This window comes from Numida meleagris, chromosome 21 (genome assembly GCF_002078875.1).
Source record: "Numida meleagris isolate 19003 breed g44 Domestic line chromosome 21, NumMel1.0, whole genome shotgun sequence".
In the NCBI taxonomy this organism is placed as follows: domain Eukaryota; kingdom Metazoa; phylum Chordata; class Aves; order Galliformes; family Numididae; genus Numida; species Numida meleagris.
The window spans coordinates 2,876,121-2,890,269 of record NC_034429.1 but is presented as its reverse complement, the minus strand read 5'-3'; the positions used below and the strand labels follow the sequence as shown (position 1 = coordinate 2,890,269).

At 40.3% G+C, this 14,149-nt stretch overlaps 1 protein-coding gene across 1 annotated transcript in view; it reads left to right on the top strand.

The window, feature by feature from the left end:
* KAT6A (lysine acetyltransferase 6A) overlaps positions 103-14,149 on the top strand; it is a 31,548-nt gene continuing 17,501 nt past the window's right edge. The window contains exons 1-4 of the mRNA XM_021375056.1: positions 103-234; positions 2,031-2,078; positions 2,192-2,962; positions 13,836-13,944. Of these exons, the coding sequence (XP_021230731.1) occupies positions 2,360-2,962; positions 13,836-13,944 (712 nt within the window). The 5' untranslated portion in view covers positions 103-234; positions 2,031-2,078; positions 2,192-2,359. The remainder of the gene's footprint in view (positions 235-2,030; positions 2,079-2,191; positions 2,963-13,835; positions 13,945-14,149) is intronic.

The following is a 14,149-nucleotide window of genomic DNA, read 5'->3' as shown; positions in this document are numbered from 1 at the left end:
CGCCTCCCGGCCCCCAGACCGCGCGTCCCGCTCCCGCGGCCCCTCCAGGCCGCGGCCAACGCTCCTGCCCGCCGCGCTGTTCCCGGGCGGCGCCCCCGCCCGCCGCGGGCTGTTCCGCTGCTACGCCCCCTCCCCCCGTCGCAGAGCTCCGGACCCAAGATGGCCGCCGTGTCAGTTTCGGGCTTCGCCGCCGTTCGGCCTTTGCTTCTTGGTTTCCGTCTCTCGCAGTCTTCGGTGAGTAGCGTTGGCGGGACCGCCCCGTCTCCGGCGCCCGGTGCTGGGTAACATGGGGACGGGCGGCCGGCAGGCCCCGCGGCCCGAGGAAGGGGAAGGCCCACCGGGCTCCCCAGGCTCGCGGCCTGTTCCGGCCCCGCCGCCGCTCTGCGCCAGGCCCGGAGCCGGCCGCTCTCCGCCCTGGGGCCTGCCGGGCGCTCACTTCGGGCGGGCGCGGATGAGGCGAGCTTGCGGGCTGCGGGCTCGCGGGCGGGCTGCGTTCCGGCTCTGGCGCGAAGGAGCGCGGATGAGGCGCGCGCGGGCCCGGCCGGAGCGGTGCGGGCGGCTGGGTGCGCTGCCCGGCCGCGGGGGGTGGGGAGCGGCGCGGCGCCCGGCTGGTTCCGGCGCTGCGGCCCGGGCACGCTTCTCCTGATTACCCGGTGTGACTCTTCTCGGCTGAGGCGGGGCACCGTGTGTGGGGCCCGTCCAGGAGAGGGACGGGGTTGAACTGTAGCAGGTGCAGGGCCGTGCGCCGCGCACTGAGCGAGCGGCGTCGGGTCAGTCCTGGTGTCGCCTCGGCCGGACCGGGCGGTTATGTAACGTTTCGGGCCCGAAACTGTGCCGAGGGCGAAGGGCTGTGTCCTCCCGGGCCCGGAACCGCAGCGCGCGCATCGGCCGAAGCAGTGCGGGACGCGGCCCTGTGCCGTGCCCTTCGTGGTTGCTGGTGGCTGAGTGAAAAAAAGAAAACTCCAGGCAAGGACCTTAGCCCTTTTGCACTGAACAGTAGTTCTGACTCTTTCTAGTACTGGCTGCCTGGAGCTGTGGAGTTTGATGTCTGTATGTAAATATGTTCGGTACATTGATAACTTCTTGAATACTTGCTAGAAAGCAAAATGGAAGAGAACTGTGTTGACTGCCTTATGAATGAAACCTACCTTGCTGAAAAATGTTATCCGTTTTAATAAATAGTTCATGAATACTTCAGGGTTTGTGTACTTTTACACACACGCTGTTACCACACTAAGGAAAAGTCTTTGTTAAAGAGAACTAAAGACTGTGAAGTAGAACCTCCTACCCTTACATCTGCATCTTTAATTAGCAGTGACATAAGCATTCCTTTTTCATTTGTATATGATCACTTGTTACTTTGTCTGCAAGTGTTTCCAGTGTGCTTCATTTGTGGAGGATTATACCGTTGTAGTCTTCTTCTCTATGGTCTGTAGAAGTGAAACACTTAATTACCATCTCAAGCTGTGTTTCTTCACTTTTTTTCTTGATGGAACAACTGTCTTAGCTTTTCTTAGCAGGAGGGAGTCAGGTCTATGATTTACGCTCCTGGAAGAGTTCTGAAAGTTCCTCGCTGTTTGCTTAAGGCTCTTGATTATTCCTACTGTTTTCTATTCAAATTTCAGACAGTGTTTTCTGCATGCAAAAATGAAGAGGGCTGCTGGTTTGGGTTGTTATTGTTTGGTTGTGTTTTTTTGTTTGTTTCAAGATCCTTGATATATGTATATTTTTAATGTTAGTGTAGCTTCTGCTCAGCATTGATATAAAAGTTGGTGTAGAATTTATGCTAACTTTATAGATCAAAACAAGAAGAGCACGCTTTTTTTTTTTCCATCCTCAGGATTGTATGGAATTAGTTTTTGCAGTATTAAACCACCCTTTGTTAGCATTGAAGACAGAACCTTAGTTGTTACTTCTGTGTAAAACTGTAGTAACGGATTAAAACTTTGCAGTGTGTGTGTAATGAATTAATGTTGGCTGGTGTATTTTTTTTTAATTGTTAATTGCAAATATTTCTCTTTCTCTTCCAGGTGTAATGTTAGAGTTCTTCTAATTGTGACTGCAGACCAGAAGCTGAGGTGAGATACGCTGAAGTCTTTATATCTTTGTGAAAAAACTTTCTGTGAAGCTGTTACTGGATTTATTGGAAAGAATTAGGAAATTTCTGATTGTTTTGTTTTCCTCTCCCCAGTGTGAAAACACTTAATGTTTGAGAAAGGAGAAGTAATTCAGAACAGAAAACGTGTATGCTATGGTTAGCTGTTTCCCATCATCCGAGAATCTGTTTTCCCATTGTGTGAAACTTGTTCAGCATCAGGATAAAGGATAACGACTCTATGGATATACAGAATTCTTCACCATGGTAAAACTCGCCAACCCCCTGTATACGGAGTGGATTCTGGAGGCAATCAAAAAGGTAAAGAAGCAAAAACAGCGTCCTTCAGAGGAAAGGATATGCAATGCAGTGTCTTCGTCACATGGCTTGGATCGCAAAACTGTTCTGGAACAGTTAGAGTTGAGTGTTAAAGATGGAACTATTTTAAAAGTCTCCAACAAAGGTCTCAACTCCTACAAGGATCCTGATAATCCTGGGAGAATAGCACTTCCGAAGCCTCGGAACCATGGAAAGTTGGATGGTAAACCAAATGTGGACTGGAATAAACTTATCAAACGGGCAATTGAGGGCTTGGGTGAATCTAGTGGCTCATCCTTGAAGAACATCGAGCGTTTTCTGAAAGGTCAGAAAGATGTGTCTGCATTATTTGGAGGTAGTGCTGCCTCCATTTTTCACCAGCAACTACGATTAGCTGTCAAACGTGCAGTTGGCCATGGCAGGCTCCTTAAAGATGGACCTCTGTACCAACTCAACACTAAAGCAACCACTAATGCTGATGGGAAGGAGAGTTTTGAGTCTCTTTCCTGTCTGCCTCCAGTGTGTCTCCTTCCCCATGAAAAGGATAAGGTAAGACACAATTTACGTGGGCATTTTTGTGTAATTGATGAAATGTGTCATTACACGGTCACAGTTTGATGTCAGTTTGTGTAACTTGCATCTGGGAAGGTAAAAATGGCAAATGTACTTCAAGGATCCTCTGTTTGAATTTCTGCGCATGATCAGAGAAACTTGAATAGGTGATTATTTGTACATTGGACCTGGAGACTGCAATTGAAGCACTGTGGGGAAACTACCTCTTATGCTCAATTCCGCTGTGTAGAAACATGACAGGCTTACCACGTGGCTACAATAGCAAAATATAGGCAAGCAAGCATCCTCACTTTAAGTTGCTTTAAGGTGGGGTTTGTAAAGATTTGTAAAGCAAACTTGAGATTATCTTATTTTCATGTTTTAATTTGACTGCCACTTATCAAAGCTTATCTGAGTATAGATAACACTGTGAAGTACTGACGAGACGTTGCTGCCAAATATTGTCATAGCGGCTTTAAGCATTCACAGTGAAGAATTGTTTCTGTCCTCATACAGCTTTGTTGTGAAATATGTACCTTCTCTTCATAGGTTATAGCAGTAGAAAGGAGGAGTGAAATCAGAGGATGTGGAGAGCAAAGGAAGTGCTGTAATGAGCAATCATGAGCTACTACTGTTTTGTGTGCCTTACATCCATCCTTGAACGTAGCTCTTTTCTGTTGTTTTCTCCTATTTTCATGTTATCTTTTTCCCCTTTCTTCCATCCTTCTGTGTGCCTAAGGTCTTTGAACTTCCTCTCCAACCTCAAGATTGAGTTGTTGGATTCAAACTGATACCCAGTCAATATCTTTCCTGTCATTTTTGTGCTGCTGTGGAAGCAGAGTAAAACTGAAGTCTTTGTTTATCGAACATCAATTTGCCACTAATCATATCTCTGTACTACTAGTCTCCAGGAGTTCTACAACTTGAAAATCATTTTTTTCTATCCATAATACATATTTTTGGATGGAATTTTTTTTTTGTTGACCTCTTCAGTGATGAGGTTTTTGAGTATTCTGCTCATAGTTTTCCTAATCAGTTTTGATCTGCAGAGAGAGGGCGTGTTTATGATCTCTTAGGATTTGAAGACTTAAAACTACTGTAGGAATCTTCTTCCTAAGAAATCTGCACAGCTGCTTTAATACCAGTAAAGATTCTCTGAAATTTTGTGGGAGTTCTGTTGTGGACAAAGTACTTGATAGTGTTGTGTTGTAGGCTGGTGGAATATAATAATGTGATGAAAATTCCAGTAGCTTTCTCAAGTGCTCCGACTAGATGTGTTTCCTATGTACTTCTCCAACTCTATCTGTAATGAAATCAGTAATAAAAACTGATCATAAACAAGCCGGGTACATGTGGGAGCTGGACTGAGAGTGGGATATACTATCTGTGCATATTACTATTAGCTGCGTGTGTTTCACAGCCTAATCAATCACCTGTCAAAACCCAAGACCAATTTGATATTCTCTCAGATGAAGTGTTCCTTGTTTTTTTTCGTAGAACAGTATATATCGGATTGGTCATTGATAGTATGGGCTACCAAAAATGCTCAATTTGTTTTGAGGTTTGTTTGTGTTTGGGCTGTAATATATTCTACTTATTTCTTCTCTACCTGCTCAAGTCTGAGGAGCTTGAACGCAGCATGGATGGTTATTATGTTTAGAAGGTCTTGCTGTAAGCTTTTAAACGTTAGCTATAGTAGAAATATTGCAGAGGTTTTCTTCGCTAAATTCTGACTTATTTTTTGATCTTTTAAATTAAGATCCTGCATTTCTACTCTTCTTGTGCTGTCTCCATGCTGTGTAACCCATGCTGAGTTTCATACTAGTTTCTTGAGTAATTTTGAAGATATTACATGAAAACATCTTTGTAAATTCTGTTCGCATTAACTGTCATGTCAGTGAAAGCCAAAAAATCATTCCTGTTCTGCAGGATTTTTAACACGCTTTTTTTCCTTGTGCAGACATTGTAATAATCTTCCTTCATTCTACTGTCTTACTGCATCTCAACCAGTTAGGCGTGTACAAATGCATCGTGAGGTGTAGTGGTTTTCTTGCTGGGTACTTGAGAGTCATGAGGTTGTTTTGTTTGTTTTCTTTAAGGGAATTATTCAGCACAGCTTTTTCAGGAGTATCACTGCCATGTTTCTTTAGTTCGGTTCTTAGAACGGTTTTGGCAACAATATGAACAAACCCTTGATCTCCCAGAACTGATAAATCCTAATGACATTTTTTTATATTCATTCTTACCTTCTTTTATCCTTTTACTGTTTGGTCTTTAACATTCTCTTGAGCATTATTTATGTATTTGTATCCAAATTTATGATCCTTTAGGATGTAATAGTTCTTTGTTTCATTTAGAAATACAGTGTCTACTCGGCTGCAAGTGCTTACCTGTCTGTGTTTGATGACAGTGTCACTTTGTTTAGATGCCTAAAGGTGAATATTCAATTATGGATATTTGCCTTTGTGAAAGTTGACACTTAAACTTTTTAAATAAAATTAATATAAAGTGCTACCATGGAAGCTCGTTTTGTAAATATTATTTCCTTTTTTTCCTCAGTCTTTCTTTCTCAGCTTATGTGAATACTACATTCCAGTATTCGGGGCAAAAATAACTATCAAGTTATCATGGTTCTTCAGGTAGCAGTGGCGTGCTGCTGGCAGTAAAGTTTTGATATCTCTAGCCTGAAGATGCAACTTGGATGAAAACAAGCAAATAGAACAAAGCCTGGTGATGAGTTCAGTGCCCAAACTGGCTTATCTGTTAGTGACAATGGCTGATTTAAAAAAAAAAAAGTTGTATTTGCGTGAACTTCACTTTAAGGAAATAACATTTTTTTCTTTCAGTTTCCAGTACTTTATGAGGTAGAATAAGAATTGCACTTCATTGTATCATAGTATTTCTTCTGACTGTAACTGAGTTTGGCATTGATTGTGTGGTAAGTAACAGACTGGTAAGATCCACAATGCCTACCCTCATACAGGAAAGAAAGAAGATAGAGGGAATGGCAAGTCGTTGCAATACCTAGATGTAAAGGAAATCTGTGCTGAAGTTGTAATGGAAAGGGAAGACTGTCAAGTTGCTGCTGCTTGCCCAAGTATCAGGCAAATACCATCCCTTCGGAATATCTGTATGTGAGGAAGTGTAGATGGCAGGCCTCTCATATTAGGTCAGCCAAACAGATGATTATCCATCAGTGGCTTTTCTTCCCACATCTGTAGGGAGTGAACAATACAAGCTAGATTCTAAATAACACAATTCCACACTTACAGTGCAGTTTCCAGTTGCACTGTGAGACTGCCTTTTGTGTCATTTAAAACTGGATAGGGATGTAGTAGATGTAAATATCTAAATATTGTCTTGCAGTGCAGCCAAGAGTGAAAAAAAGTCTGAAACTGTTCCCTAGAAAACAAAAAAGTGAGGAGAATGCCTCTAGCTGAAATAGAATAAATATGTAGAGTGGATTCCCTGTGCTGGTATTTCGTATGTTTTTATGGCATGCCTGTTTCTCAGTTGTGTGTTGCTATCTGTACCTATCGATACTTACTGATCGTTTTAATTGGGGGATTATTATAAATGCAGCATCCTGTAGGCTTTCCCTATACCAAATAGTAGGTCTAAATCCCTTTCTTCCATCATGGTATTTACCTAGTGAAGTCAAACGTTTTGCATATTTTCAAAAAGTTTATATGCTTTAAGGACGTCATTGTTGTTTTGGATGCATTAAGCATGCAGTAGTTGCTGTTACATTGTACCTGTTTTAAGTTAATACCTGTTAATTCCATATCTTAAAGCAAAGAGCTGCCCCAGTACTGATAAGGAAGTTACTTTTGGATTGGTCTGTTCTGGGTGGAGTACACAAAGGATCTGCAATTGGAGCATTGTAATTACATTTTGAGAGCTCACCCTTGTTCTCCACAGGTGCTCTTCATGCTTTGGTTACCAGCTGGAGGAGGATTAGGATTCGCTCTCTTCCAGCTGGCTCCTTGGAAGAGCGGTTGTAGTTCTGTCTAAATAATTGTGGTTGATAACAGATGGTCTCCATCTGTACTCTGTAACTCTGGAAACCCAAGTGCTAAAAAAATTACCTTGAACTTGATTCGCTTGATTAGTGAGCAGGTGAAGTAGCTCATAATAATAGAGCAAATGGAAGCATGTCAGAAGTGTTACTGTTATGAACAACTATAAATGGATGCTCTGAGAAAATGCCTTTAGGACAAAATGATGCATGGTGATACCAAGAGGTGATCTGGCAGAATTTGGAGAATTAGTAACTTAAGCGAAGGCGTGTGACTATGGGAAGACATTAGATGTGATGGAGTGATGTCAGTAGGGTACTACTGGGGAGAAAGTGTTTGTAGTGGCATGCGGTGACGCACCTTCAGTAGGTTAATACAGAGCATCTGTCTAAAAAGGATGAGACTGGACCACTGTGTTGGCTGAATCCCTGTTGATAGTTCTTTTTGTCCTGGTGATTATTAACAGATATGGAAAGATGCATCTCTGAAGTTTGGCTATTAAAGGAATCTTATTTACTACAGAGTCATAAAGCATGGACAGACAGGGTAGATGGATGACGGAGAACGTTGCTAAATAAATGACAGCTTGAGTCCAGAGGTAGCTGCATTATGTAACAAGAGAGGAAGCGACAGGGAGTAAGAAAATAATCTGCTGTCATTCTACTCTTTCCCTAGTTTCCCAGCAGTTTTATCTTATGCCAAAGTGGTGGTAGAATAAAACAGTTGAAAAAAGCAAAAATATGAAATGAAGCAACATCATTTCTGTCAAAAGGTGGGTTCCATGTTCTTACAGTAAGTACAAATATGCAATCAGCAGAAAATCTCCTAGGTAAATCCTGTGTGTGACAGACTGCTGAGTCCTTTGAACTCTGTCCTCTGTGGAGTAGGTGGGTGAGTATGTTTTATTCCTGCCTGCTCCTTTAGAGAGTTGCAAGCTAAACTTACTGAGGCATATGTTATGCTAGTCTTCATTCCACCTATTTAGGTTTTTTTTTGTTTGTTTTGTTTTTTTCCTTTAACTATTGGGTGTATCTGCCTTAACTTCTTTAGACTCAACAGTTTTTCTGACTGTGGAGTGCCTTTTCTTGGAACAAGTAATACTGCGTTGTGCATTGAATGAGGAATTGTAGCTTTTTTCATTATTCACGAATTTGACAGTCTTTCCATTGATGCTGCTATTGTGGTATACCTGGATTTTTAGTGAGATTAAAAAGAAAGGACAAAGAAGGGTGTCCAAAAACAGCGTTTGTGCATAGCAACCGAAATCCCATTGATAATCTGTTTGGTTGCTCTGAGTTACTGTTGAAGACAAATGAAGTACTCTGTGGTCTCGTGTGAATGATGAATTACAGGTTTAAAATACTGCATTTTCCAAATATGATTCTATGAAGACCTATGAATCACCCAAACTTACTAATTATTATCAATGCCTCTATCAGTTGACTGGGTTCTTGAAAAATGGGATAGAACAAGTCATTTATCTTGTCACACAGCGAAATACCCGAAACTACTGAATTCTGTGGGTCAAGAGCCTGGAACTTTGTTAAATCTTACTGTGATGAATATGATAAGACATCGAGCAGTGGATTTTGGTAGTGAATAATTATATGCAGAGTGTTGGGTTTTGTTTTGTTGGTTTGTCTCTCTAGTGTTCAAGGCCATACAGCTACAAAAAAAAAAAAGAGTAGAATTCGGTCCTGTAGTTCTACTTGTGTGGTTATCCTGAGTAAACTACAAATAGCAACCCTTTGTCATGTATTTTTAGTATGCCTAGAGTTCTCATTCATAGTTCTTTTTTGTACCTTTTCTGCTTGCACGTTTATGTGGGCTACTGCATTGTGTTAGATGTTTCTATTTGCTCATGTTAGCTTTCTAACTGAACTGTTTTCCCTGCCTTTAGGGATGCAGCTAATGTTGAAGGAAAGCAGTGTATAGTATCTAAAGATGTAATTATTTACTCTATGCATAGAAATTTCTTAGGTGTTTACAGAGGTCTCTTCCCCCAAATAGTTAGTTAGAAATCAAAATCATTGCTGAAATTCCTTATTTTCTGTGGAAAAGCTAAGTATCATGGAATGCAAATTAAAAATTAGGAAACGGGGACAAAGCGTATAAGGGAGCTTATACGGTAAAGCTTTGAGTAAAGAGAAATGCAGTGACTTGAACTGCCAGGTTCCTGAATCAGATGGTCAACTGAAGTGACTACTTTTGGGCTGCAAATAAAGAAATTGAGTGTCTCTCCATAAGTTGTTCTATTTCCCTCACCCAGTAATCCTACAGGCAGGAAGTCTTGTAATGTGATTCTGACTGGCAAACAAATCTTGCATTGGTTTAATCCTTTGATGAGAGGAATTGTTCGTTCTGGGAATTTTATTTAATAGTGGAGTGTCTAAATATTTCAAGCTAACATTTTTATAAAGTTCTTCTCACAGCAAGGCCTTTACTTTAGTTTGAGTGCCAGCCTCAAAACCACAATGATTTTGTTCCCATAGATTTACAGATGTCATAATCACTGCATAGAAGTCAATCTGTATATACTGTACTATCTAAGCTACTAACCTCCACATTACTCTTGTAGCAGCATTTCAGATGTTCCCTCTGTAACAGGTGCTTCCCTAGTAAGAACAGATTTGATTTGAATGTCCTTTGATTTTTCTAATGACCTTCTTATGTTTCTCTTATTAAGAGATACGTACTTCACACTTTGCTTGTCTATTTAATTTTTTTCTCTCCTACACTTATTTTGATGTTATCTCATGTTTTAGGCTGTGTATTCTATTTAAATATGCTTCCCTAAGTAAGTCTCAGCTAAGTGAGTTGGAGACAGAATGTCTCCACAGGCAAACATACGTGTGTGTTGTTTTAATAGATGCTCAGAAGGCTATTACGGTTTATTTAGATTTGTTTTCTTCAGCGCAAAGATTATTTTAATAGTGTTTCCCAAATTGTGTTGTTTTATTTTTTTTTTCCCCACTATGTACAACAACAACAAAGCATTGTCTGTAAAAGAACTTTGGTAATCTTAAACCCAGACCAAAACAACAGTGTACCAGTTACTGTGAAGAAAATTTATCCCAACCAAAACCAGGACAGAGACAAACAAAAACCCATGGCCTACCGTGAATTCTAAGAAGCCATCTGTCAGTGCTCCTAGACAGTAACTTTGAGCTAGGAATCTAATATACTGTAGTGGCAGTGGTTCCGTAAGTACTGATTATGGTAGATTTTCTCGCTGGAGAACTGACAAACTAACATTCAGGATGTCTTAAACAGCAAACAAACAAACAAAAAAAAAGTTGGGGTGAGCGTGTGTGTTTTTTTTACTCTAGCTTTGATTTTACACCTATGTGATGCCAACAACAGAGACAACTACTAGCAGATGTGTGATGATGGAGCAAACATAGTCCTGGTATCTAGCAAGTCTCTGATGGTACTAAAATGTTTGCAGAAGGTAGAGTGTGTTCAGGCTATTGGCAATTACCACTGACAACGTGGGCTGCAGAGTTTGCTTTGAAGGCTTATCTGTCAGTTTTGAGTAGCTTCCGAACTCAATTCTCCTGAATTGAGAAGACAACAAAAGCAGATGGATTGGTCAAAACTGAATTTTTTGCTTGTTCTTTTCTTCTCCCCCTTAGATACTTTTTTGAAGTCTCCTAAAGGGAGGGGATATGGTTTGTGTAGAGCATGTTTGGTTTGTAGACATCCTTTGTATAGTAACAACATGTGCTTAGAGGCTGGCAGCCTGTAAGACACTGTCAGTCTCATTTATTCTGGCTTCCTTCCTCGCTGAGTCTAGTGACATCATGCAAATGGATGCTCTTGTGAGAAAAACAGCAGAAGGAGTTGAAAGTCTGCCAAAAATGTTCTGTATGAAACTGAGCTGTCTGCTTCCAGTCTTATTTTCATTCTTATTGTGTGCTTGCATTTTCCACTTGCCAGGATGTTCTTTGCTGAACAAACAGCAGTGGTGAGGCCGCTCTATCCTTAGCATGACACCCTTCACTGAGGAGCTTCAGAGAAGTAGCAGTCTTATATCTATTCAACATAATTTAAATTTAATTAATTATTCTAAAACATTTTGAGTTCTAATAGTATCCAATTCCCCCCAAACTTGAACTCATTTTGATTTGTAAGTCTTGTTAAATGTGTGCAGTTTGTCCTAGGTGGTAAACGCAGGAAACATCAAAATTGTGAAGGTTAGCTTTGGAAGAATTGGATCAAAGACTAGGCAGTGATTATGTGTGGGCATCCAGATTTGAAGGACTATGGGCACAGAGTGTGCAGAGAAACCAGCTAGAAGAGATGAAAAAGATTAACTTAGACTGTAGTCTTTACAGATGCCCTATGAAATTCTCTTTAACTGAATAAATTATTCTCAAACTTCCTGCAGAGGATACGTGAAATATTTTGCTTCTTTCCTGAAAAATTGTATGAATGTTTCAGCTTTGCTGAAATCATTTGCTTTCACAAATGATTAACATAGCCATTGTTAAATGAGGCCAGCTGTGTTTGGGGAATTTTTTGTGTGTGTGTGAAATACTAGGTACTTTATCCTCTTCTGGTCTGCAGAAAACTACTTATATTCAAAGGGAAAAAATCAACTTATGGAACAGTTAATGAAATTCACTCCAAGGTTTTGCCAGTCAATAAACTATAGAAAAATAAGATATGGGGAGAACCATAACAGGTAGGATTATTCATGTCTCTGAGTACGCAGCTATTAAGGCCATGTAGGCATTTCCTAACAACCTCACTTACGTAGCTGGAAAGCATATGTAGTTATTTGAAAACATTATCTAAACTGAAACAATTCAGATGTGAAGTGGTAGTACAGCAAATTCTTCATAGCTTGTATGCAAGTCTGTAGGCCATAGTAGGGCTGTTTTTTTTAATCCAAGAGCAAGATGTTTTGTATTACAACCAGTGAAAGTGTTCTAGCAGTCTCCTGGATGCAGTGTTGAGTGGCAGTCTGGAAGTATCATTAAGGTTTGGTTACTTGATCATTTGAATGAATTTTATTTGCAAATAATCTTTTCCTACTAATTAGGTTTTCTTCTGGCTATTGTTAACCTTTGCTCCAGCTATATGAGATTTGTATAGATGGTGCTGGATAGAAACTTGCACAGTATGAGTAGAAGCGAAATTAGGCACTGATTAATGATATTAAGTGACTTGCAAATACAAGTGCAGTGTAACCAAGACACTTCTGTGTTAAAAGATGATGAGAGCCCCCTAAACAGGTGATTTTAGCCAACATTACTGGGATAACTATGGCTGGGGAATCCCTTCCTGACTTCCTGTGGAAGTGAAGATGCTATTTTTTCCTCGCCCACTTGAAGACTGTATGCTTTGCATAACTATCTACAGTTGTTTGGTTTTCTCTCTTTCTCAAAAGGAGTGGAAACTGTAATCTCTCCATTAACTAAACCTATGAATGTGTTTCAGATTGAAAGTGTTTGTCAGGTGATTTCATAATAATATATGTGCTAACATCTTCTGTGACTTACCAAAGGCTAGGATAAATACTTGTATTCAGGATGCGGGGTGTTAGGCTTTCGTTCCCAAGTAGTCGTTCCTTGCTGCGTGGCCGAATTCTGAGAGAGAATTTCCAAAGTTATTCTGGTTGCTTCCACCTAGTGGCTATTTTAAGGTGCATGTCTCAGCCTGTAAGAATGCTGCATCTGTACACCAGTGTGGGGATACAGCTTGAAACTTCTCATTTCTTTGTAAATGGGAAGCAATATAGAACAAGCTGATTTTCTGCAAGAAACCATTCTGGATGTAGCTTTTGCTATAATCTGTAACATGATACAGCTGTACAATTTATGTACCTGGAAACATGCCATAATCTAACTTTTTTCATGTTTCCATTATTTTAAATGTGATTCTAACAAATGTTTTTATTTTTGTATGCTCTCACAAGTCAAAATTCGACTTGTATCTTTGCTCTTAAAACTGTAACTCTCAGACTTTGCTTGGAAAATGTAGAAATGGATTAGAAAGAGCTTCCTAATCCAGCACTTAGCCTTACTGGAGGTAAGGCTATACTTTCCCTCTCATTAGCTGATCAAGTATCTTTAACTTAAACCAATCAGTTTACTATGCTCATTACTTCTTTGAGGAAGCTGTTAGAGAATGCCAGTCCTATGGCGTAAAAATTTTACAGGTTAAAATCATTGCTGATTAGTTAATATCTAGCTATGATTTTGCAAGTGTTGTTCCGTATCTTAAATACATTTTTCTCTTAAATGACCTGAACTTTTCCAGAGAGGGCAAACCTTTTCATGTACTGCTTCTGAGTGCTAAATAGGACACCTGCCTAATTTCTTACACAAGAATTTCCTTTTATCTTCACTTTTCGTACACAGGTTAATAGTACTGTAGTTGTTGTTGTTCCATAAGATATATTTTATTTCAGGTAGTATATCACAAATGCTTCTGAGATGATGGCTTTCTGGATACATGATGGGAATTTCTAAGATTACTATGTTCTGGGATCATGTGTGTGTCACCTCATAGCTCGTTTATTTGGTGACAAATTAAGACATCAACAAGCTCTAATTTTCTTTCTGTTACATGTTAATTTGCTGCTCTTGTTTTTCCATGTTTCCTCTAGTCCTGGAATTCCATTCTCTTTTCCTTTGTGCCTGGGATTATTTCTCTCATCTTTGGTGTTCTAACTTTTTCTTTGGGTTACAGTGTTAATGCAGTATTTACTGTGTGGTGAGAACCAACGCAGTGTGCAGTACATTCTATTTACATGTGGTATAAATGCCTGCATGATTTCACGTATTATATAATTTGCTGCTTTGATACACTGAGTGATTTTGTTGTCTGTTTTTCTCTCATAGCCGGTTGCTGAACCAATTCCAATCTGCAGCTTCTGCCTTGGTACAAAAGAGCAAAATCGGGAGAAGAAACCTGAAGAGCTCATCTCTTGTGCTGACTGTGGCAACAGTGGTAGGTGATCACTTACAATGCAGCTAGAAATAACCCAGTCACCTGAGGCAGAAAAGTTTAGTGTAGTGACTGATACTGATCCATAGGTACTGGGAGTATGCATTTGTGACATTATATGTTTAGTTGAACTGAATCTCTTGGTTCTAGGAGGAGACGCTTAAGTTCACTTAACACACAAGTGGTTCAGTTACCCCCTGGAAGTTTC